Raw genomic sequence first — 26,403 nt, 5'->3', positions numbered from 1 at the left:
ACAAAGAACATGTTAGAAATTGCTCAATTGTGTACCATAAAAAGACATCATGAAACATTATTAACAAATAAGTAGCTTTGAAACTAAAGGATTCCTATGTTTCCAACAACATATTGTACAAAATAAGGCATTTCCTTCCTGTGTGTGTGTGTGTGTGTGTGTGTGTGTGTGTGTGTGTGTGTGCGCACGTTCTGCAACCGCATATTTGTCTCTTGCTGACCCCACCCTCCCCACTACCTCCATCGATAAAAATACTATTTAGGGACAGGGATTGACTATTTCTTGTGTTAAAATATTTATATAATATATATTTCTTCATAGCATGACTAAAAACAAAACAAGGAACAAGTCGGGTGTGGAGTACATGAGAGGTTGTAAGAAGTTTATAAAGTGGAGTGCGGAGAATCACTCCATTACTTCGCTGGCTGCTACGGTGGTGACAAGCTGGAGAGGAATCTCAGCGTTGGCCAGGATGTCCTGGGCGTGGCTGGAGCCCTGCTGGATGTTGGTGAGGATGAGTGTGGTGATGATACTGTCCGAGGACCCCGCAGACTCCATCGAGGCGACCACAGCACCGCCAGAGTGCGTTTTAATGCGTTTTAATGTGCTTCGCCAGGTGGTCACTCCGCATGAACCGCTTGGAACATTCCGGGCAGACAAACTTCTTCTCCCCTGCCAAGGACGGAAAGAAAGAAAACAGAGTTGGGGCAGAGATACAGAAATTGAGGACCCGCCGCTATTTTTCTATGTCTATCTTTTTCAAATATTAGGTGGTTGGTAAAAAAAAAGAAAGGAACATAAAGTGCGACTGAATACAATTAATACTAAAGGTCTGTAGTCTTGATTATGATTTTCACGTCAGATAATTAACCCGTTACAGCATAGAATTACTATGAAGGCCACTCTCAATCACTCTGATCAACATCGTCATTGATTGTAATACATGGGCCAACTGGAGAAAAGAAAAGGAAAAATCTACTTGGTTAGTACAATGTAACAGGTAATTGTTAATATTTAAGCCTTTGAGGATAATGAAATGCTACTGTAGTCTGTATTGACTGATTACTCTCTTTCAGCCAATAAAGCGAACACATAATACATAATTTAGACAATTAGCTGACATCTTTATCCAGAGCGACTAACAAAGTGCATGATTTGAGTAAAACACACACACACATGCACAGCACATGTGTTTGTGTGCGCCTCACATTTGGCTTATGGCTGTTTTTAAGTTAGTCTTTGCCTAGTGTTAAGTAAACAAACCATTGATTATTGTTATTTTATTTATTTGGATGGATATTTTAAAAGCCAATACTCTATTATTAAGAATGCATATTACATAAATAGAAAGATATAGTGCACAGATTTGGCAGATAAGGACACATATTTCAACATACTGATCAACCTTAAAACAGCATGCTTTCAAAGTTTGCATAAGTACACTGCTTTTGCGTTTCATTGAACCCTGGGCAAGATAAACCAGACAAACATCCATTACGGACATTTTAACAGGTAAGCCAAGATAACCTCTGTTATTTCATGCTCAAACCACATTTGCAGGCCGCACCATTAAAACATTCCCCATGCACAGTCGAGGTGTTTGAAATCACAGCAGATTCCGACATGCAGCGCTATAGAGCGTCGCAGTCCCGCCCCCCTACCATGGCCCAGGAAATGATTCTCCGTTCATTTTCCTCATAGACATTTCAGAAAGTATTTATTTAAAGACGTTTACGCCGCGGACAAAGCCAACTCGAGTCGTGACAAATCATGACAACAAACACAATTCTTTGGGCCGAACAAATAATTAGAAAGAAGAAAGAAACGGCAGGTTACAAGAGTTTTTTTGTTGTTTTTCTTCTTTGTAATTATTTGTTTGGTCCAAAATATTGTTTGTGTTGTCATGAGTTGTCACGACTCGAATTGGCTTTGTCCGCGGCGTAACCGTCTTTAAATAAATACTTTTTTAAATGTCTATGGGAAAAATGCATTGGGATTCATTTCCTGGGCCATGGTAGGTGTTCCGGAATCTAATATTTTCACCTTTATTGCTGCTTAATTAATTGATTTGTTCAATCGTGCACAATTGAGGTATTTATCAGACCTAAGGCCCTGGAATGGCCTATAACGACTAAATGGTTACTACTAAGCAAAGTACTCGGACATATACTGTTTAATGCTAAAGCTTGAAACTGTTACTCCAGTGTTTAAATAATCCAAACCAGTGTCTCTTACATTATTTATTGGTCATTTCTTTACACATATAATTAACGCACACGTTGGTAGGACTATGATTACAAATGGATGGATTCAGTTTGCCTGTAGGCCTAAACTCTAGTTTATGAGAATAGCAAGACTCAAGCAAGACAGTAATAGTTGGTTAGACTGTGTCAGTCAGACTTTTGTCAGGTAATTAAAACCTATAAGGATGACAAAAGAAACAGAGCAAATAGCATATTATGTTTACAGCTAATTAACTGATATTTAGAAGTTAGATCGTGTATTTACACGGCTCAATCTTTGGTTGCAAAGGCCTAAGCCTTGGTCAGTTAACTAAGACTTCTGCCTCGGTTGGTGGTTTTACAGAAAGAGGCAGAAAATAGCTTTTCCCTTGCCATATAACCTCCTGAGAGGCGGACCTACCCAGGGGGTCGGTTTCAGGCTGGCTAATTTGGTAACTCATGGCTTCATAGGGTGCCATGGCTAATCTGATGCATGCAACTTATAGCAAAAGGCATCAAATGGTATGAATAACTCCACACCTCCCACTCGGTATTCTGTCTGTAAAGACTAAGAAAACCGCTAACAACCTAAATTAAGTCATTGCAACTAAAAGGTTATACTAATAAAACAATTACACATTTCACCCAAAAGCTAAATAAAGAAGCAAATACATATTGTCCATAAAAAGGTTCAAATATGCTAAAAAAATGGGGCGGACGCTTGTTGACGTCTTCCGTGTTGCCAGTACCCGCATAAGAATGCACCTATATACGACCCCCAACTAAACAGTCCCGCCACACAAGTCCACACGGCGGTGGGCTTGTGCATCAGTCCTGCTCAGCGGTAGCCGTATGAGCTGCACCTGTAAGTACTGGCTTCTCTGAAGCACACTGCCAGCCGGCAGTGGGAAATCTTTCTTAGTTCATTGTTCCTCTACTGGTAGAAGAACCACCAGCCTCCTAACATCTCTGTGGAGGGTGGTTGTGGGGCAACTCCTAACGAGCTGTTCACGTTTGGAGTGGCCTGTGGTGATGGGAATGCTTTGGCACGTCTTCACCTTTACGTCTCGGACGACTCCTTTTCCATCTGGACATGCCTCCACGACTCGGCCTAGTCTGAACTGGCCTCTGAGCGCATTCTGGTCTGCCATCCAGACTAAGTCTCCTTCTGCGACGTTCCTAGCTGGTGTGTGCCACTTCTTCCGGATGAACAGGTCTGGCCCTGCCAGCTGGCTCCAACGTTTCCAGAACTTGTCCACTTCGTTTTGAATCGCTCTTAGACGGACGAAGGGGTACACAGGAGACTCGAATCCTCGGGTGTCTCCACTGTGTCCAGTGCGTCCCAGCAGGAGAGAGTTGGGGGTGATAACCTCAATGTTTTCGTCCATTAGCTGGGCTCTGGCTCCGATGGGCCTCTCATTAGACAGGTTGGCAGCTAGGTATAGGAGTGTTTGGAACTCCAGTGCTGTCAGGTTGCCTTCTTCTCCCACGCTGCTCAATGCTTTCTTCATTATGCGAACTGCTGCTTCTGCTGCTCCATTTCGATGGGGAGAGTCTGCTGGGTGTATCACCCAGGACCAGTCGGTTCCAGTCTCTGCTGCTTTCTTTTGTACTTTTTCCTTGTCGATTCCTGCCAGGAACACGTAGAGTTCTTTCAGTGCTGGCCTAGCTCCCACAAAGTTGGTTCCAGGGTCAGACCAGAGCTTTCTGGGATGGCCTCTCAGAGCGGTGAAGCGTTGGAAGGTTTTCAGGAAGCCTTCAGTCGAGAGATCTTCTACCATGTCTGCATGTATTGCTCTTGACGCCATGCAGCAGAAGACTATCCCCCATGCTTTCTTGCTTGTTCTTTTCTTCACTGCGTCTCTGATGGTGTACGGGCCGAAGAGATCCAGCGTAGTGTATTCAAATGGTGCAGCCGGCTCTGTGCGTTCAACAGGGAGATCGCTCATGACCTGTTGGCACATTTTCGCTCTGTTCTTACGACAGTGCATGCAGGAGTCGATCACTTTTCTAGCAATTCTTGGTCCTTGCACTATCCAAGCTTTCTTCCTTATTCTTAGGAGGGTTCCAGGCACTCCTTCATGATTTAAACTGTGGGCTTCCTCTGCCAGAAGGGTGCTGATCCGCTCACTGTAGGGAATTAAGGGCACTCCAGGCCTTCCTGCGGCCATGCCTTGGACTCGGCCACGGCACAGTAAGAGTCCTGAATCTTCGTCCTTGTGAACCACGAGTCTGTTTAGAGTGGTTACAGGAAACTCTGCTCCTTCCTGTGCTGCGAGGCACAATTCTTCGAATGCAGTTTGCCTCTCTGCCACTGACAGTACCTCCCACTTTGCTGGTGTACGGGCTCGCGTCTTCCTGTACAACCAGATCTTCAGTACTCTTCTGATGGCAGCGATAGCACAACAGAGCTCTCGTAGTGAGCTGTATTTGCTTAGGTTGACTTGATTTACGAGGGCCGCGCCCCAACGTTTCTTTGGTTCTTTGTCTGCTTCCACTAGTGAGACAGCGGTGTCTGGAGAGCCTTGTGGTACGTCATTTTGGTTTCTGACTTTCTCTTTTTCCTTTTCAGGACTGTCTGTTGTCTGCGTCTTTTTGGCTTGTGCTCTGGTAGTGACGGCTGAGAAGGCCTTCCTTTGCAGCTTGCTCACGACGTCTCTGGCAGCAGTAGCCACTTCAGATGCAGATTTCATCGGCCATTCTTCTTCAGGATCGGCTAGGAAGTCAGGACCACGTTGCCACTTGGAGTTCTCCCCGAGCAGTTCAGGGGAGCAGTTGCCTCTCGTGACTAAATCGGCGATGTTGAGGGCTCCAGGTATCCACCTCCAGTCTTCTGCGGGGCCAGCCTTCTGGATTTCTCCGACGCGATTAGCGAAAAAGGTTTGGAATCCGTAGCTCTCTCTCTGGATGGCACCTAGCACAGTTTGGCTGTCCACGAAGTGGAACCACTTCTCAACTTCTATCCTTCCATGTTTCAGCATGTAGCCCTTTAGACGGGAGGCGTACACAGCTCCACAGATCTCTGCTTTGGTTGGGTCGCCTCTCTGGTCAAGAGGGGTTAGTTTTGCCTTGGACTCTACCAGCCTGGTGACTATTCCATCTTCAGTCTTCCATCGCAGGTACAGTACGGCTCCATAGGAGTCACAGCTTCCATCTGAGAAAGTGATGCCCCATGGTTTGCCCAGCCAGCTGGCGGGCGTGATACTTCTTTGAAATTTGATGTTGCTCAGTCTTGCGTACTCTGTGAACAGTTCTACTGCTTTTTCACGGAGCTCTTCAGATAGTGGCTCGTCCCAGGTGTCTTTCGTCATCTTGCCGGCTTCTTGGAAGGCTCTTCTTACGAGTATAACTCCCTTCTGCTTCAGCGGTGACACAAGGCCAATCGGGTCATATATTCCAGCCACCTGACTTAACAGCATTCTTCTAGTCAAAGGGTTTGGCGTTTCCTCTATGACTTCCTCTTCGTTCAGGTCAGCTCCCATCCTCATTTTCTGCTTTCTTTGGGAGAAATTGATGGAGCCCATGATGAAGAGCTTATCGTCTTGGACGAGGTAGCCGACTCCCAGAGCTTTGCTGTCTTCTCCCGTGAGTTGGTTAGGCAGAATCAGTGTCTCTGGTTTTGTTTCTGTCGCACTGGGCCTCCCACTTTGACCGGATCGGACCCAGGGCTTGAGGTGGAAGCCACCGGTTCTCAGGATGTTTTCTACTCCCTTCAAGGTCTGTTCCAGCTTGTTCAGGTCATTGTTCGATGAAAATATGTCATCCTTGTAGCTGTTGCATTGGATAACTTGTCTTTCTTCTGCAAGGTGAGCGAACTGAGGCAGATTAGCAGTTTCCCTCATGGCCACTTGCGCGATGCACCCAGCTGGTTTGTCGCCCATGTTCACCCTCACGACGGCATAGTCTTCAATTTCCTCCTGTGGCGAGTCTCTCCACAGGAAGCGGTGAACGTGGACTTCTTCCTCTTCAAGCCACACTGAGTGGTACATCTTCTTGATGTCTCCAATGGCTGCATGAATTCCTTCCCGGAATCTGAGCAATACAGCTCTGATGGGGTTAAGCACGTCTGGTCCTTTCAGTAGGATGCTGTTCAGGCTTACACCTCTGTATTCCTGGCTGCTGTCCCACACTATCCTCACCGGTGTGGTGACAGAGTGCGGGTTGGGTGCTGTCAGGTGACTCACATACCAGACTGCTCCATTCCAATCTTCCATCATGGATTTCGTTAGCTTCTTGGCAGCTCCTCTTTCAATCATCTCGTGGATTTGCCTGGTGTAGGCTTCTTTCCACTTTGGATCCTTCTGGAGACGTTTCTCCGTCCTCAGGAATGTCGATTCCACTGCTTTGCGGTTGTTGGGGAGCGATGCTGGTGACTCCTTCCAGGGATATTTCGTGTCCCAGTGGGGTTCTCCACTGTGTTCATCTTTTTCCTTGTAGGTCAGGCCAGCTTTGATTATTTCGGTCTCCCTTTCATCTGCCAGCGACATCTCTTTTCCTCCTGGCGGGCAGCTACCACAGCGGCAGCCTCCACAGGCAGGTATGCAGGCAGCTCCAACGCTGTCCCACTTGAACCAGGCAAAAACGTCTTTGCTGCTGGCCGATGTGGTTCCTATTTTCACATCGTGCTCATTTAGGTCTGTTGTGGGGTATTCCTCCACTCTGACGGCAGTCGTTCTCATAGAGCGTGCAAAGTGAGTTGAGGAGTAGCGTGTCATCATCTCTACTTCTTCAAAGAGGTCTGGATGAGCCCCCGACACTGTTTTCCCCAAAGGCCCATCCCATAGCACAAGGTCACCTGACATCTTCATTCTTTGTGGTGCCAGGCGTCCCTCTCTTGTACTGATGAGTAGGTCAATCCTCCCTGGACGGGTTAACTCTCCCGGCTGGGTTCCTGGGAAGAACTTTTCCAGCTTCTCAGAGTCTATCACTCTACCTGCTGTGGTGATGTCTTCAAGGCCATAGCAGATCATCTCATGAAGCCTCAAGGTTTTTCGTGGGGTCCACACTTTTATCTTCACAAGGTATCTTCTTGTTTTGACTTTGGTTGCCATCTTTCCGACACCATACACGACCAGTGTGATGGCCTCTCCGGTCAGCCCAAGTCTTTCTGCAGCTCGGTGTGTAATATAGTTGGTGTCTGAGGCAAGGTCTATCAGGGTGCCAACGCAGTCGCCTCCGTTCGTTGTGACGTTCAGTATCATCATCAGGACTGGGAGCTCTTTTACGCTTCTGTTCTGTGCCAGGGAGGTTCCCTCCTTGGCCTCTCTGGCGTCCTTCTTGCCTGCTGTGGCTTGTAACTGAGGCAGAGTAGGAAATGATGGTCAGCTGGGCCACCTCTTTTCCTGCACTCTTCTTTCGAGCAGAGAAATCTTTCCTCGCACACTCCGTCAGCTTTGTGTGAGCGCAGGCATTTGGGGCAAAGTCCAGCTTTCTTCACTTTAGCTCTTCTCTCTGTCGCGTTAGCCTTCCTGAAAGCCTGGCAGTTGAAAAATCTGTTTCCATGTGTCACATCGCCGCACATAATACAGGGGTTTCGCTTATACTCTGCTTTTACTTCACTGGCAGTGGACTTTGTGTACGACGACCTCTCTCTTCCTCTACCTCTGGGCCGATCATTTTGTTGAGATTTTACGGCCGCGGCAAGGTTTGTTGTTGGAATCAGATCATCATCCATCATCTCTAGAACCTGCTCTTCTCTCTGCAGGAAAAGCAAGAGCCTGTCAAAGTAATTATCAGGTGTGACGCCGTTGTACTGATCTTGCTGGAAAAATAGCCACTTCTCTCTGATGTTCACAGGCAGTTTTCCCTCTATGGAATTGACAGTCATCGGATTGTTGATGGCGTGCTCCAACTGAAGATCTCGTAGGTCACTCAGTGCTCTTTGTATCAGTTGGATCAAGTTTATAGTTAGCCTTGGTTGGTGGCCCCTGATGGTTGGCACTGCATCCAGGTCCTTCATTATCAGACGGGCCGTCAGCGTTTTGTTGCCATAACGGTTGTCTAGGAGTCGGAAGATATCAAGTGTCCCTCTGCAGTGGTCCAGTCCAAGGTCTCTTCTCAGTTTTCCATCCACACTGTTCAGCAGGTAGAACTTCCTGCAGTCATCTGAACCGGACGGATCGCCTTGATCAAGAACATTCTGCCATTCTTCGCGCCAGCGCCAGTAATCTCTCCTGTCGCCGCAGAATCTTGGTGGTTCAACAGCAGCAAGTTTTATCTTAGGCCTCGTGACCTGGGATCCCCCAGAACTTCCTTGCATCATGGTTTGGCCTCCAGAGGGCGCTGCGTGGCTGTATGCTTGCGGTGTGCTGCCAGGATAACCCCACTGGCTTTGTGCTCCGCTGGTGGGTGGTTTCACATCGGATCCAGACTGGTACTGTGATGAGAGCGTTTGGCCTTGACTGGCTCCGCCCATCACCCTCTGTGAAGACGTTGCAGCTTGAACATGCATGGCCGGGCCTCCTCCTGCTGTCATATATGTCACAGCTGGAGTTGTAGGGTACTGCTTGCTACTGTCGCCTTCCGGATGCCCTTCTTCTTCACCTCTTTTAGACCATCCTCGGAGATCTTGTCTAGGTGGGAAACTGAGGACCGTCGCTTGACTCACTCCGGATGAATCTGACCCCTCATCGATCTCCATTCTCTCCCACTGGCTAAACATATTTTCTTTTGCTTGCTTTAAACGGGCATACACCTCTTGGCTTTTTATAGCATGCTCTGTGGGGATCTTATCTTTCCATTTAGCCACCTGTTCCCCCAATTCATATAGTTTACCTTCCAAATCATCTCGGTTACTACGCCTGACCTCTGCGGTCGCAGGGGTGGCGCAGAGAGCTTTGATGAGGTCTATATTTTCCTTGGCACTGCTTTCTACAGACTCTGTCCATGGTTTTGCGTGATACTCCCACACTGCTTTTCTTGCCTTTATCTCCACATCTCTACATCTCTGGGTACAGATGGTTAGCTTGCCATGAATCTCCTCTATGGCAGTGGCATTAGCGTCAGCGTCTACCTCAGTGAGAGCGTCGATATAGTCAGTCGTAGCATCGGATAATTTTGCATAGTCTTTTCGCAATGTTTGCCATCCGTTAGTTAAATCATCCTCTGAGGTATGCTCGCTATTAACGCTTGTTTCCAGTTTGGTAGCATTCCTGGAGAAACATGATTGTGCTGTGGCTCTACTCTTTTTAAGCGTTTCTAGTTCAACTTGCGCCATGTTTGTTGTTTTACGCTATTATGATTTAATAGGTGGACAACGGATAGCAATGTCAAAATAGGCCTATTTAGAAGTCTTGATGCACAGTATAAAACAATCAGTAGCTGCTTCCTGGATTTAGATGCCTGTATTGTGAAACAATGTCTGATGAACACTCTAGCTGTGCAAAAGTCACTATGTAATATCCAATGTCAGCTTTAATGACCCTTTTGTACTGGTGATGGCAGTGGATTATAGGAGCAAAGTCAATTCAAAGACAGTTTGGTTCTTGAAATGAATGCAGCAGGTCTACAAGCTCACTCAGCGTGAGGTCACTTCAAAGTCAGTTGGTGGCTAGCAGCTCACTGCTAGGCTATCTCCCTGCTAAGCTATCAGTAGCTAAAAGCTAGTTGAATATAGCAGATCTACTAGCTCAACGCTAAGCTATTCTAGGTGCTGCTACCAGTCAGCTGCTAACAGTTTACAACTCTCTTGCCCCAGAGTAGCTAAGTCAACATGGCAAGAGGCAGTCATAAACCCCCTGCTGTGAGCCCTGGTCAGGCAGTTGGGGGGGGGGGGGGGGGTAGAGCAGTTCCTTCTCTCCCTCCGAATTCACTCAAAATGGACTTTATTTTGTCCAATATGAGATTAAAACAGCTTGTTCACTTCCCTTTACGTAGAGCATACAAGCTTGTCAACGAGGTTCAGCGTGGATTGGATCCAGGATCTGGGGTCTCCGCTGTCCAGGCGTGTAGGGCAGGAGGGCCGCTCCCTGGAGTGGTTGGTGAGAAGGTGTCCTTTGTCCTTCAGCTGTCCTCTGTGCTGACTTTCCTCTTTAAGTCGCTTTAATAGCGCTAGGAGGTTTTAATTACTGTTCCGGAATCTAATATTTTCACCTTTATTGCTGCTTAATTAATTGATTTGTTCAATCGTGCACAATTGAGGTATTTATCAGACCTAAGGCCCTGGAATGGCCTATAACGACTAAATGGTTACTACTAAGCAAAGTACTCGGACATATACTGTTTAATGCTAAAGCTTGAAACTGTTACTCCAGTGTTTAAATAATCCAAACCAGTGTCTCTTACATTATTTATTGGTCATTTCTTTACACATATAATTAACGCACACGTTGGTAGGACTATGATTACAAATGGATGGATTCAGTTTGCCTGTAGGCCTAAACTCTAGTTTATGAGAATAGCAAGACTCAAGCAAGACAGTAATAGTTGGTTAGACTGTGTCAGTCAGACTTTTGTCAGGTAATTAAAACCTATAAGGATGACAAAAGAAACAGAGCAAATAGCATATTATGTTTACAGCTAATTAACTGATATTGTACTAATAAGCAATGATATAATGTTAATACAGAAATAGTCTCATACCTTTAGTCCATTTAGAAGTTAGATCGTGTATTTACACGGCTCAATCTTTGGTTGCAAAGGCCTAAGCCTTGGTCAGTTAACTAAGACTTCTGCCTCGGTTGGTGGTTTTACAGAAAGAGGCAGAAAATAGCTTTTCCCTTGCCATATAACCTCCTGAGAGGCGGACCTACCCAGGGGGTCGGTTTCAGGCTGGCTAATTTGGTAACTCATGGCTTCATAGGGTGCCATGGCTAATCTGATGCATGCAACTTATAGCAAAAGGCATCAAATGGTATGAATAACTCCACAGTAGGGGGCGGGACTGCGACGCTCTATACGGGAGTAATAAAAAAAGAAGCACTGCACCTGTGTGTGTTCTCCTGTGCCTCTGAAGTGCATCGCTGCGTATGAATCTCTTCCCACAGAACATCCAGCTGCAGACGAACGGCCGCTCCCCAGAGTGCCAGGGCAGGTGTGCTCGCAGGTGGGATGTCTGTCCGTACACCTTCCCACAACCAGCGATGTGGCAGATGTGTTGCTTCTTCTTCCCCATGCTGGAACCTCTGAGAAACACAGACACATCTCTGTGTATGCCCGCGCAGAAGGAGTGTACAGCGTCTTGCACAGTGGGTCGGGGTCACATTTTTGTGGGTCCCTTTATTTTTTGTTTCCCTACATTTTGATTTTAATTATTATTATTTCAAAACACATTCCCCAAAAAAAGCAAAGGGTTTCATGAACAAGAATCAATGTCAATGATTTTTTTTTCCAGTAATTTCATGAAGAAGAAAGAAAGAAGAAAAATCTAAGAAATTCCATAAATTAGAAAACTAGGTCATGTTTAAGAAGTAGTGAAAATGGCTGATCTACAAGTTGTGTGCTTGTCTGCTATTTTCACTAATTTGGGTTCCGGGCAAACATCTAATCTCTCTTTTGGATCACAGGCTAAAAGGTGTGGGAACCACTGGTGTAGAGCAGGGGTTCTCAACCCGTGGGTCGCGACCCCTTGGGGGGTCGCCAAATTATTTTAGGGGGTCCCCAAATTATTTTAAAAAAAACGAGAAAAAAAACGATTATTTTTAAATTTTTATTTTCACGATTTTTCAAAAATAGCAGACCTACAAGCTCGTAGCGCGCCACTCGGTGGCGCGCTATGAGCTTGTAGATCTGCTATTTTTCAATAGCTAAATTATAACAATGCTTAAAACACCAAAAGGGGTTCCCGCCCAAAATGGTTTAAGGTTATTGTAGCAGTCAATTTATATTGGGGGTCGGGAGGGGGCGGGGCGGGGGTCCCGAGACATTGCCAAAGCATTTCCGGGGGTCCCCGGCCAAAAACGTTGAGAACCCCTGGTGTAGAGAGTTGAGTGTCGTCTTGCAGAGCTGCAGTGTGTAAACTCACCTCCCCCCAGACTCTTTGCAGTTGGGGCAAGTGCACGCCACTCTCCTCAGCCTCTTGCCCTCCTGGCCGAGCTGGTCATCCTCTTCCACCAGCCTCACTCGTAGGTGCGAAAGATCACTTTCGTTCAGGGTAGAGTCTGTCCCCAGCTGCCAGTCCTCAGAGTCTGGCTCTTGCTTTATCTGGATGTCTGGGCGCCAAAGCAGAGGAATCAGTTATTGGATCAATATCAATAAAAGCTCTGATAATAACGTGCCAAATTGCCCACAAAATGCACTGTGAAAAAAGTGCTTCCCACCATTCCTGGTGGGAAAGGTTAGTCAATTAATTCAGACAGTCTCTCAGTAGACTATGGACAACTTGATGCAAAGAAAAATCAACAGTTGTTGAGAATTCAATATAATTAATGAATTACTTATGTAATAGATTGAGGAGGTTTCAAGAAACTTAGAAGAAGCTACGTGTTCTGTAGCGTTGACACACAATCAACAGGCAATGATTGTACCACTGGCAACAGTACCCTACATTATGTACCAAGTTTGGCCTTCCTCTAAGGGCTAGGCCATGTTGTGTAGATCTCTAGACAAGATGATCAGCTGGATGGAAGGATAAACGGCTCACCTAGCCCCTGGAGACAGTGACTTAGCTGTAGACTTAACACATAATTTGCGAACCACGTATCAATACGTCTTTAATTAGCCATGCGTCCGCTGCGGACCACGTATCCATACGTTTCTAGGGCTTTTTTATTGAATACTTTCATTCATCTTTTTACCCACCCGGACAAAAGCCACTGATAATGTGGGCACCACAGACCAAACTGTAATAAAAAGGTTTACATGACTTTCTGCCTCAGTCCGTATATAGCGAGCTGTATTGAATAAGTAGAGAACAGAATATGGGACAGAGTTGCACCACTTACTTCACAAGGGTGTGATTTTTATTATTACAGTAGAAGTTTACAGACCAAACTGTAAATAAAAGGTTTACATGACTTTCTGCCTCAGTCCGTATATAGCGAGCTGTATTGAATAAGTAGAGAACAGAATATGGGACAGAGTTGCACCACTCACTTCACAGGGGTGTGATTTTTATTATTATTACAGTAGAAGTTTTTTTCTTATGAAAGCAGAGAGTCTTCTGTTTCATTCAGAGTTCAGGTCCATGTCTTCTCTGAAGTTATCTCTGGTGGGCGCAAGTTGCAATCAATAACCAATTTCTGACAAACATGGGATCAATGTGTACTGTAAGTAGTAGGATAAGTAGTAACTGTAAGTTTAGGATGTAAAAGATTTCCACCTGACATCAACAATATGAGCACCTGACCTCTCCCACTCTGGGAACACATTCGGTAGAAAAACAAAAACAAACACCATCTCAACCTGAACAGAGAGACTATGAAAAAAACAGAAAAATCTCACATACAACCTGAGATTCTATTAAGAGCTACAATTGCCCCACATTCAAGGATGGCTGCCATGAACACTGATTTGAATAATCTTTCACAGTACCTTCTTCTAACTATACCACCGGATTCCTTTTAGCACTGACAACGTATGTATACAAGCATCGACTGGTATTAAGTGTATAGGACTATCTTTGAAAAGTCAACGCAAAAATCTAAAATGAGTCTTGACACAGATGCAAAAACCTAAATATTGACACAAATGCTTCCCTGGTTGTAATGGGAATCCATCCTCTTCCTCTTCTCTTCACCTACATCTCCTCCATAACCTGTTAGGTCACAAAAGGCACAGAAAAACGCAGGTGATTAAACTGAAAATATCCCTGCTGTGTATTGAAAACAAATAAGACTAACACTAGACTAACACTAAAACATTCCAGGTGACTAAAATGTGACTGGAACTAAATGAAAGCTATTGAAGAGACTATGACTAAAACTAAAATCTAAATTTGCTGCCAAAAACAACACTGGTGTCTTGCAGAGCTGCAGTGTGTAAACTCACCTCCCCCCAGACTCTTTGCAGTTGGGGCAAGTGCACGCCACTCTCCTCAGCCTCTTGCTGAGACAATACTGGATTTGTGTAAGAGAAAGAACATAATATAATAATAACATAATATTAAAAACACCTAATATCATGATTGGAATCGTATGGTGAGTTGAACGAATGGTTACATTTCTACACTCTTATTCAAAGTATAAGGCCAATTAAATACCATAGATATGATTAGTCATCAGTTTTAAGACATTTTACTGAAAGCACAGTTGGAATAGACTGTTCTTATTTGATTGGTAGAGGAGGACAAATACATGTGTTTTCTTAAAACACAAAACGGAGCAGAGAGATAAGAGAGCAGTGGAATGCCAAGTCAGCAATGTGATGATCATTTACTAAATCTAGGATGTTGTGGAATTGTTGTTATAAATGAATAAATAATGACCTGCTGCAGGAAGCAACTCTGGGGTCAACAGTTGTTCCATCAACCTCCTTATTCTGCACTTCATCTGGACCTGAAGGACACGTCAAGGTCATTATAGGAAATGAAAACAGAAGATGAGCTGTCTGGTTTGTAAACTAAATTAAGATGAGAAACAACGGTGTTTAATGCTTACGTAAACATTATCGTTGATTTGATTTGGTCATCTTGACATCATCATCAAATTATGTGATCCCTCTACGTTATTATTTAGACTCTGACACTGTCATATTGGATTACACTGAATTATAAGCATTCCACAAACCGGAATCAGAAGTGCCCCAAATGCCCACAAAAACAAAGCGACGCAGAAAAAGCCGGAAACCACGAGGATAAGAGTTTTTTCCCCCATTTTTTTATTTAATTTTATCATCCCGTCAAGACCGGATCACACAGTGATTTAGAAACACAGACCAGGCTTTCCTCCGAGGTGGAAAGCCTGGTGACCCGAGGTTAATGAAAAATGCAGTAGCTGTTCACTTAACATAGTTCTCTCTGTATGAAAAAAATGCATTTCTTAAATGCATTTTGAACACAGCATTTGCTACAAACTAAACATTTCCCTCACCTCTTTGAGTCCTCCTCATGTGTCTATTCAGAGAACTCTTTCGACAGAATCTTTGTCCACATTTTGTACAAGCATAGGGTTTTTTCCCCCCGGTATGAAACCTCATGTGTGTCTTAAGAAGTTCCTTTCGATTGAATCTCTGTTTACAAACTGTACACACATATGGTTTCTCCCCTGTGTGAATCCTCATGTGTCTGTTCAAATGACCCTTGTAACCAAATCCATTTCCACAAAGGGTACAACGAAAGCCATTGTTCTCTGTGTGACTCTTCGTGGATAGCTCTTCCCGTTCTACTTGAATCTGTGGAGGTTCTGGATTAATCTGGACCAAATTAATGCTCATCTCCTGCTGTTCAGGGGAAACCTCCTCTTCACACACAGGGAGGAGATCTAGAAGGAGGAGAGAGGAGATAACATCAGCAGACATAACCACTTTTTATTGGATAAGATTGATACTATTACTGTTTTGTAATAATAATCACAAGTGCAAAAATGCGTATTTTTTTCAAAGCGACACATTCATTATTTGGTCCTACTTAACCCATTCTGACCTGAGATCAGATTCTAAAAATGTCTGTTTGAAAATGACAGTTTTCTGAAAAAGCTGTTTCTATGTCAGTGGTTCTTCGATTTTTCAAAAATAGCAGACCTACAAGTTCATAGCGCGCCACCGAGTGGCGCGCTATGAGCTTGTAGATCTGCTATTTTTCAATAGCTAAAGCATAACATAATGCTAACACCAAAAGGGGTTCCCGCCCAAAAGGGGTTAAAAGGTTAAAGGTTGTACTTTGTTACATCTTGTGTACAGGTACATAAGAGTAAAACGTATTTTTGAGACAATGCGGCAGCATAGATAACATTCAAAACAACAAAAACACAGCAAGCAGAGCAAACAAAGGGATAGAATAAAGAGTGCAAGAAAGAGCAATCAAAGGGTAAAATCACACCTGTGTGAAGTGAGCGGTGCAACTGTAGTGTGTGGGGGTCCCCGAGGGCAACATCCAGAGTCCAGACCCCCAGGAATGCGCCCAGAGAAATGACAGTTATCGTGTTGCAGCTTTCCGTGCTCATCTGTGCTAGGACGCGTAGACATACATACATACATGCATGCATGCATGCATGCATACATGCATACATGCATGCATGCATGCATACATGCATGCATACATGCATGCATGCATGCATACATGCATGTGCATGCATGTATAGGGACACAGGGGACCCCTGGAACCACGTGAACATGGACAGGTGGCCGCCCTGGTTCTGGCGAGCCTTCCCGTGTCCGAAACGGTCGAGTAATGACAGAGTTATCGTTTTGCAACTTTCCGTGCTCATTCCGTGCTCATCTGTGCTGCTGGGACGCGTAGACATACATAGGGACACACATAGCTGCGTAATGGAGTGGAGGCACCGCTCAAAAAAAAGTAACATAATGTACATGTGCATGATTTTCCCTGTAGTAGCAAAGTTAGGTAAACTTTTTTGTGAACAAATTCACAGTACTGACAGTAGGTTATGTTCGATAACACAATTTAATTTAAGAAGGTGCAATTTGAGGCTATTATTCCATATACAGCTAATTTTGTTTAGAAAGGTGCAATTTGAGCATGATGAAGTGCAAAATGAAGTGTCGCTAGTAATTAATATACACTTTATATATGTATATATATATATATATATAAAACAGGAAATCATGTAGGCCTAAGGAGGTATAAGATTACCTACCATTTTGTTTTAAATGGTATTTTTGGTCATGGGTGGTATGGCCGACTTAATTGGTACTGTAGCCTAGGGGATATTTGTCATATTATTTTAACAGTTTTAATAAAAACACAACTTGCAGGAAAAGAGACAATGAGAGCGCTTTACAACAGAAAGCCAACTGTTAGGGGACTAACTATTAGGGCCTTTGAACACTGATGCCTGCCAGTCACAATGTGGGACGGGTCTCAATTTGTGGGACGCCTGAATAATCTTGGAAATGACTCAAACGAGGGACTGTCCCACGCAAAGGGGGACTTCTGGTCACCCTAGTGTAGTGATGTGTACCAACCTGTTCTGTGTAGTTTGATGACTGGCTGTAAAAGCAGCTTCAGTATTCTGCTTTTCTGCTCAATGTGTTGCTTCAAGCAGACACCTTCTTCCTCATATTCTCTGACAGTTCTTTCAACCTCTCCAAAGATCTCCTCAGCAACCACTGACTTCTGTAAACGCTGTAGAAGCAGCTTCAGTCTCCTGCGTTTCTGCTCAATGTGTTTCTTCAAGCAGATCAATGACTTCACTGTTTGTAATAAACTCATGTTAGAAGACGTAGTGGTGTCAGAAAGCATGGGGGCAATTAAATATACTGCAAGCTGTCTGTGTGGAGTTGTGGACACGTTGGTTTTGTTTTGTTTCTGACATGTCGAGTTAACGCAAGCTCATGGTGTGTTAATTTTTACCGCCACCTGCTGGTGAAGAGTTGCTCAAATTCCTCAAAGTGATCTTTTGAAATAGGCTAAATACAATTCAACTTTCAATGGTTTTAAATCACATTGAAAACTCCATGAAACAAGAGCAGTGCTTTTTGGTTAGAGCTTATAAGGCACTTCATAATCATATATTAAGGCATCATCATTTAATTGGCAGTGGGTTTTAGAGAACATGATTAAAATGTAACTATAGACTGTTTCTGCCTTCTTCTGGGAACTTTTGGCGGTGGGCCTGCAGCACCTTTTGCTTAAGTGTTTTCTTTTAACTACTCTCCTAAAGCTAGAATGATTACTGGCAGTAGGCTATCTATGGTGAGCGATAGATTATAGTGTTCGGATTTAGCAGACTTTGACTTTCTGGCAAGTGACCTCACCATTGCTTCTTTCGAGTGTGCAACAAGTCCGCTAGTTCTCTAGAAAACTGCAGAGGTTTGCTCTATTCTTGATTTTTTTGAAAGAGGCGCATATGCTTGTTAATCAGTCATTAAAAAATGAAAAGCCTCATCCACAGATGGAATTGAGGAGATAGGCCTATAGGCTATAGATAGTATTATAGTAGCCTATATTTAGATGTAATGATGACTCTGTATTGTAGGCTATTTCCTTCTTTTTTTTGTGTGTGTGTGTGTGTGTGTGTGTGTGTGTGTGTGTAGACATCACTACACTACACCACTTAGGCCTACATTACATAATGTGCTCATACTCATAGGAAGACAGAACACCTGCTGTGACAAAGTGAAGATGTCTATACGTCCCCAAACCTTTCCCAAACCTTTCCCAAACTTTTTCATGTCAAGGACCCCTAAATCGACATTTATTAGCATACGGCCTGGATCCAGCCCATAGACCCCGCCCACTCTCTGAGTGGACTAGAGTCTGATAATTAGGCTACGGACCCCCATTTGAAAATATATGCCAGGGACCCACATTTTTATTATGGTTCTTCTAGCAGTGCATGATTCTCAACCATTTTCATTTCAAGGACCCTTAATTGGACCTGCATTAGGCTACGGACCCCCATTTAATGGCATTTTTATCTCTGGCTCCCCAATTTATATGTAAAATCAATGTTAATTTAACTCTGAGAGTGTTTGTTTGTTTGTTTGTTTGATTGATTTATTGATTGAAGAATGTATTAACAGATTGGAGAATTACAGTACATTTCAATTCATCATAACATATAGAGACGTAGGCTACAAATACAATTAAAAAAAGTATATATGCCATAAACAGGAAATCATCATAGGAGGTTAAAAAAAGGAGAAAAAAAGAAAAGGGTTTTGTTTTGCCAATGGGTTCCCAGACTGGGGAACATCTGCTCGTTTCTACGGAGACGGCTGACGCGATTTCAGGTTAATCTGATTTCATCCAAAACTGATACACCGGCCCTTGTTTCGCGACCATCTGCCGCGTTCAGTTTGATCCTTGCAACTAGCCGTAGGGAGAGCAAGCGTTGCCCTAGCAACGGATAGCTTATTCGCTAAACCTCAGTGGGCTAGCTCTTAGCTTTATTGACAAGAGGAAAAACTGAAATAGGATTCATGTGCTCGTTTATTCACACCTTCGTGTGATTACAGTGTTACTACACGAAGCAGTGATGGCTACAAACAACCCGTCGGTGTTTCTTCTCATGGTCAACGGACAAATCGAGGGAGCGAACGTGAGTGGTCTGGTAGCCGTAGTGTCCTCCATGTGTGTGTCCTCCAGAGCTGGTTTATCCTTTTAGATAATTCAATGTTTGCTGTTTTTGTTTCAGTTTCCAGATTACGACGATTTGTACTGTAAATACTGTTTTGTCTACGGGCACGACTGGGCTCCTACGTCGGTAAGTACTCTAGTAATGAATCATGTTAGCCGCAATTTGCAACTCTAGGGATTGTTTTATAATGGGATGAATGTAGAGTTGCAACTTGCAATACTCCCCACTCATCCAATTTGCTTTTGTGATCTGCTTGTATTAAACGACGTTAAACTCACCAACATTGCAGCTGTAGGGAAAGCTTGAATGATCCTCTTTCAATCTGCCAAGCTTTTGTTTCATAAAAATCCACCATAGAGACATATGAGCTACTTTCTGTCAAGAAGGTGCAGGTGATTATTTTTCTTGTTGGCGTTTGGAAGCACTCGTTTTTATTAACGGGTCGCACTGCTGCCTCCTGCATTATGTGCAAACAGGTCCGTTTAGTGACTTTGACGAGTGCATCCAAACTCCAACACTTAGAAAACGAATCACCTGCAGAGGATGTCTTGACAGAAAGTAGCTCATAAGTCATAACATGTCTGTGGATTTTTATGAAATGATGTGCATCCCAATGATGAATGATCCCAATGTTGAATGTTCCCATGTTGAACTTTCTCCAACCCTCCTCTTCCTCTCTAGGGATTGGAGGAAGGCATCTCTCAGATCACCTCTAAAGGCAGTCACCCCCCTCACAGACTAGTGTGGAACTTCCCTCTGGAAATTACTTTCAAGAGCACCAATCCATCTGGCTGTGAGTAGCGTGCGCGCTACACTCACTCACTCATTCACTCACTGACAGCTTTTTGCACCCCTGGAATAAATATAAATTACAACCCTACCCTATTGACATATTATTTTGATTGACAACCAATAAGTAAAACAAGACAAAGAATATATAAATTACAACCCTATTGACATTAAATTAATTGATATTACCAATAAGTAAAACAAGAACTAATGAGCAAAATTAGTAACAATAGGTATTTCTCTTTGTGTATGTCCCAGGGCCTCAGGTGGTGGTGAGTGTATACGGCCCGGATACGTTTGGCAATGATGTGGTCCGGGGCTACGGAGTCACACACATCCCCATCACCCCTGGACAGTCAGTATCGCTTCCTCCTTCTCTATCCTTCCCACCCTAATATTCACAGACAGACAGTTGGCGCAGCCACCCCATATAATATTATTACTTTCATGTGTGCATAATAGAGGTGCTCCTTTGTGTTTTGGAACCGATCAAAGTACGATTTGTCACACACATTACCGCAGTGAAAGTTGTTCTCCGCATTTGACCCATCTCTTGGAGCGGTGAGCCGCAGCCAAGGAGCGGTGAGCTGCAGCCGTGACGCGCTCGGGAATAATTTGATTAGTTGATTTGACCCCCCAATCCAACCCTTTGATGCTGAGTGCCAAGCAGGGAGGCCGATTGTTTTTCTCACGATCGGCCGATAACGATCTTGTGCGTAAGGGTAACATTTGTATATTTCTCAAATTATTATATTATGTCAAAACCCACGTCCTGTGTGTGGGGAGGAAGGGGAGAATGTTTAGGCCTGTCACAAAGATGAAAAACAATATTATAATATATATCTGTTTGACTTTTATACCACTTAGATGGTATTAACCCATTTTGGGCGGGAACCCCTTTTGGTGTTTCAAGCATTCTGTTATACTTTAGCTATTGAAAAATAGCAGATCTACAAGCTCAAAAACTTGTCATGATTTAGAAAACTTTTTTTTTAAATTTCGACGTCAGGCCTGAATGGGTTAAAGATCGCTTTCCCCAGATCAGGTAAATTGCCGATCACTGATCGAGTCATTTGGAGTGAAAATCGGCCGAGCACCGATCAGTGGCTGATTGATCGGGCCACCTCTAGTGCTAGCCGCAATTTGCAACACTAGATTATTTTTTATAATGGGTTGAATCTAGAGTTGCAATACCCTCCAGTGACAGCCCATTGATTCAGATCGAATTTCCGATCTGCTTGTATTACAATGTTAAACTCGGCAACATTGCAGCTGTAGGGCAAGCTTGAATTATCCTCTTTCAATCTGCAAAGCGCTTGTTTCATAAAAATCCACCGTAGACAGAGTAGACATGTTATGAGCTACTTTCTGTCAAGAAATTCTGTGCACATGATTACTTTTCTAAGTGTTGGAGTTTGGAAGCGTTCGCCGAAGTCACTGAACGGCCCTGCGTACCGCCTGTTTCAAATGTCCACATAATGCTGGAGGCAGCAGCACAACCCGTTAATAAAAACGAGTGCTGCAAAACAAAAATATCACGGCATGGAATTTCTTGACAGAAAGTACCTCATAACATGTCTACGGTGGATTTTTATGAAACAAACCCTTGATTGAAAGTGGATTGAAAGTGGATAATTCAGGAGGCTTGCCGTACACCTGCAATGTTGTTGAGTTTAACATTGTTTAATACAAGCAGATCGGAAATTTGATTTGAATCAATGGGCTGTCAATGGAGGGTATTCTCTAGTCTAGATTCATCCCATTATAAAAAATAATCTAGTGTTGCAAATTGTGGCTACCCTAGTGCATAAGAAACATAAATAAAGGCAGTAGAGGCCGAAACGTTGTGTTTTCCACTGAATAAATACATATTCTTGGGCACATTTAAGATGGTGTGTTCTCCTTCTCTATTAGCAACATAAAAAACACCCACAGTCCATTTAGATACAATGCAGGATAGACAGACTGGCTTTAGTGCCCAGTATGAGGTTCATTCTGCTCTGCTTCTCTGTAACAGATTACAATAGGAGCGCCGAAGTCCTGACGTCACTCGCTCATCCCCTGGTTCACAGAAGTAATTTCTCTATGGAGAATAACATGGGGTCATCTTAAAATCGTCTCATATAAGCATTGTGGTCCAAAAATAAACAAAGTGTATCGGCGAAATTGTCAGAGGTGGCTCTGTGTCGTTTACGACTCATATTTGATACCGTCTGTTTCTAGCGAAAATGTAACTAATTCAGCAGCAGTAACATTTGCGTTTTCTCTCAGTCAGTTGATTCTTCATATCCATATGAGTGAAATGGCCAGGATGACATGTTTATTTTTCAAAAACAGTTCTTATATGAGGCGATCTAAAAATCCTCCTATGGGGATTACATTGCAAATAAAAAGTACATGAACCCGTGTGCCCTCTACCGATATTGACGTCAGACTTCGGTGCTCTATAATATGCTGCTAGCCTGTGCTCACAGTTACACCACTGCCTCAACCTCCAGTCTAATCTTATCCCTCTGTCTTCTGTCTTCTCCATTCCCCCATGCTCTCATTGCGTCACATCACTTCTACCCACTGAAATATTCATCAGTACATTAATCAAAGTCATTTAAAAAGAAGTCGCTTCACTCTAACATCATCTTGGGCATTACACCTACTGGTAGCTTCTGACTGAAGCCGGATTCATGCTTTGTCGTAAAAGTCGAAATTATCGAAATGAACCAAACAAGTTCACAATGCATCACTAATGTGACATGTCTGAGCTTGTAGATCTGCTATTCTCAGCCTGTGACTCTGTTGTACGAAGGAGGGAAAAAAACATTTAAATTTCCATTACATCTTTACTGATGACTTGTATGCAACACAGAATGTAAAATTGTGTGCTCTGGCTCAATATTAAACGGGTCTCTGGATTAGTATCTCACCTAAATAGCTTAATGGATAATGACGTCACTGTTGGTACATTGGACTCTTTCTCCTGTTGTCCACATTTCACACCATACAACTCCTGTCCTTATCTCGCCTCCTTCCTTCATACACAGTCTGCTTTGCAAGCACAGCCTCAGCGTTCATTTAACCCATTTTAGGCGGGAACCCCTTGGTGTTAGCATTATGTTATGCTTTAGCTATTGAAAAATAGCAGATCTACAAGCTCATAGCGCGCCACCGAGTGGCGCGCTACGAGCTTGTAGGTCTGCTATTTTTGAAAAATCAAAGAACGACTGACATAGAAACATAGCTTTTTCAGAAAACTGTCAGGATGTAGAAGACATTTTTAGAAGTAGTCAAAATGGGTTAAACTCTTGAGCATGTACAAAATGTACCAGTGGTGGTTCAATTTGTAAACGCTCAAGAGGTACAGATGAATAAATGAACAGCGGCAGATTGTGCGCGTTTCAAAACACTTTTGAAATGAACCTCTCTTTATTTATCAGACACACAAGAACTATCCCCATGTTCGTTCCCGAATCCACGTCGAGACTTCAGAAATTGACCAGGTAAGACGAAGTGAACAGTCCTTGAAGTTTGTGCGAGTGTTATCCATGAAGCTTTTTTTTTTTTGATTGATTGAAATATTTATTAACAGTTTGCAGAATTACAGTACATTTCAAGCACAAACTCAATACAAAGACTGTTAACTGTGAGTGGACGACCCAATTAAGCATTACACTTGTTTACAAGAGGGTCCACCATGTTCAATTCATCAAAATAAAGCCTGAGTGATCTACACAGAATACATGCCGATATTCTTGTAATGTGTAATCATTTTATTGATTTTCTATTCTTGAAAATGATCACTCAAATGTTATCAAACTCTTGCGACAAATATGTAGATGTAATGGAGGCTATATGAATGGCTATGAATCCCCCATATACACACATAATATATATATTTTTTTTTTAAACAATTAAATACTGTGACATATTGGAGAACATTATCTATCTGTGACAGCCAACATAATTTGTCTGACGGATATGTTGGTCAGACTCTAGTATATTACAGTAGTTGCACTAGTGTAAAGCCTGCAACTTAAGCACATTCCCAGACACTCAAATGAAGATGAATCCCCTGTGATGGTGGAACCCCCAGTGCCCTCTTACTGCAATGTCTCCCTCATAACATTACTAGTATTTATACTGTTGTAATTCACTTGTCTCATACAGCTGGCTGCTCGGGCGGCGTCCTGAATACATAGATCCTAAAGTGGTGGCCCAGGGAGAGGGCAGAGAAGGTACGTATGTAACCTGAGGGAGCAATGTCCTCCTTTCCACAATTCATGTCGATATCAGTGATTCTCAACCTTTTCAATTTCAAGGATCTCAACTTTGACATGCATTATTAGACCAGTGGATCTCAAACGTCTTTAATTTCAAGGACTGGAAGAGTAGGAAAAAGGTGAAAAGGTGTCTTACACTTACAAAACTTTTATAGATGCAACATTTCGGTCGCTCGTACAGGCAGGACCTTCAATAAAAGTGAAGACAGTGTGCAGGACTCCCCTTTTTCCTACTTTTCCAGTTCATTGCTCCGATGCGCCTGTCCCTCCGTAGATGTGCGTGTGCCAAAGGATTTCTTTCTTCTAATTTCAAGCACTCCCATAACTCAGAATGTGTGCAAATACGGTTCTATTTGTTCCATTTGCACACTTGCATAGTTACAGACCTGTACATCTCCATTTGGACCCCCTCGATGAATAGAGGGTGGCTGGACCAGACTTAGAGAACCACTGCATTAGGCCACAATATTTTACATCTCTGATATAGTTTTTGTTCTAGAATTTTTACTTTCCATGTACTGTAGGTATAGATACAATGGTGAAACTTTGATGATATTTTTTTAACAATGTACTTATGCATGTAATAATGGTAACCTATCAATCATTTAGCTGGGGACCCCAAACCACTGGGCTCTACACCCGATAACACTTTGGCCATGACTCGAGTGAACAACATATTTTCAGATGGGGGTCCGCAGCCAAATACAGATAATTCGGGGGGTCCTTGATGTGAAAAAGGTTGAGCACCACTGACACAGAAAGATAGGTTTTTCAGAAAACTTTTAGGATTTAGAAGCCTTTTTTCTTTTCTTTTTTTTGAATCGGCCTCTGGTCTAAATGAGTTAAAAAGTAATAAACCCTTGTGTGTCTTCTGTCTCTCAGTGACGCGGGTTCGCTCCCAGGGCTTCGTCACACTGTCCTTCAACATCATGACCAAAGACATGAGGAAACTGGGATACGACACCACACCCACGAACCCCGCAAACACACTGGCACACTCTGCCTCGTCTGGCCTCGCGCCGCAAGAACAGCTGTACGGCACCTGAGGGCTACATAAGGGGTCCCAGCTTTAATCACTGAAAATAGCCCGGTGCGGTGCACAGTGAAAATAGCCCACCTACAGGCTCACGCGTTGTGAGCTTATAGGTGGGCTATTTTCGTTGCGCAACACCAGCATACAACAGGGCATATAGGCCTAGGCTGAACTTTCGCCTATGACATGCCCAAAATAGTGATACCAGGATATGATTAATTATGGATTGGTGCTCTTATCGGATTTAGTCGGTGTAGTTCCAGACTATATAGCATTCAGAGATTGTGGAATAGTTGTCTGGCTACGTGAGACTATATCCATTCCTTGCAGACATGTCCTCACCATCGTGTAAGCATAATGGATGAAAGCATCACTATCAGTCTTAGTGATGGCAGAAAAGTGTGTACACTACTAGCGAAGTTAAAGCAGATATAGTGGCAAAGGGGACCTCTGACTTAACACCCATACAGTACCATACCCACATACAGTACCATACCCACAGAGTGTCTGACTTAACACCCATACAGTACCATACCCACAGAGTGTCTTATAATAGGAACGTGTATGTAGGGTGGACAAATCATGCCAATGTCTCCTTTAGGCCATGTTTTTTGTCATGAGAAACCTGTTTGCAAGCATTTGATTTTTTTTATATTTTCTACTGTATTTTGTATTTTTTAATAAATTTGTACTTTGACTTCATAATTCTGGGCATTGTAACACCCCCAACATTCTGGAACAATTGTACAATAGTTAAGCTAGTACTGAACTGAACCGAAGCCCCTCACTCTTAGCATCATGCATTGACATTCCTAGGGTCTGTTCTCGCCCCACCCATTTTTATACAAGAGCCTCTGGACAATGAATGCCACAGACGAAAAACAGTCTAAGTCCACACTATTGATCCATAATGTATAAGGGTTCAGGACAACGAGGCCTTTTCGTAGCCT

The 26,403-nt window shown here is 43.4% G+C and overlaps 2 protein-coding genes and 1 long non-coding RNA gene across 3 annotated transcripts; 1 reads left to right on the top strand and 2 right to left on the bottom strand.

The window, feature by feature from the left end:
- Window positions 1-267: 267 nt before the first annotated feature.
- On the bottom strand, window positions 268-19,771 carry LOC306936525 (transcription factor Sp3-like). Its single transcript, XM_079520069.1, is given in 5 exon segments — window positions 268-592; window positions 594-672; window positions 11,148-11,344; window positions 12,184-12,370; window positions 19,636-19,771. Coding segments are annotated over 5 exon segments (735 nt in total). The 5' UTR covers window positions 19,721-19,771; the 3' UTR covers window positions 268-405.
- On the bottom strand, window positions 13,461-17,364 carry LOC306936527. The gene is made up of 4 exons (XR_013791504.1): window positions 17,241-17,364; window positions 15,188-15,577; window positions 14,584-14,653; window positions 13,461-13,914 (listed from the first exon to the last, which is right to left on the bottom strand). It is a non-coding gene; the product is annotated as an uncharacterized lncRNA (long non-coding RNA).
- Window positions 19,081-26,367, top strand: b9d1 (B9 protein domain 1). The gene is made up of 7 exons (XM_079520070.1): window positions 19,081-19,318; window positions 19,415-19,483; window positions 20,039-20,150; window positions 20,405-20,501; window positions 23,578-23,640; window positions 24,308-24,375; window positions 25,303-26,367. The coding sequence occupies exons 1-7, from the start codon at window positions 19,256-19,258 to the stop codon at window positions 25,464-25,466; spliced, it is 636 nt and encodes a 211-aa protein (XP_079376196.1). The 5' UTR covers window positions 19,081-19,255; the 3' UTR covers window positions 25,467-26,367.
- The last annotated feature ends 36 nt before the right edge of the window (window positions 26,368-26,403 follow it).

Source organism: Electrona antarctica (genome assembly GCF_951216825.1).
Source record: "Electrona antarctica genome assembly, chromosome: 14".
Taxonomy (NCBI): domain Eukaryota; kingdom Metazoa; phylum Chordata; class Actinopteri; order Myctophiformes; family Myctophidae; genus Electrona; species Electrona antarctica.
This window is presented reverse-complemented; position numbering and strand designations above follow the sequence as displayed.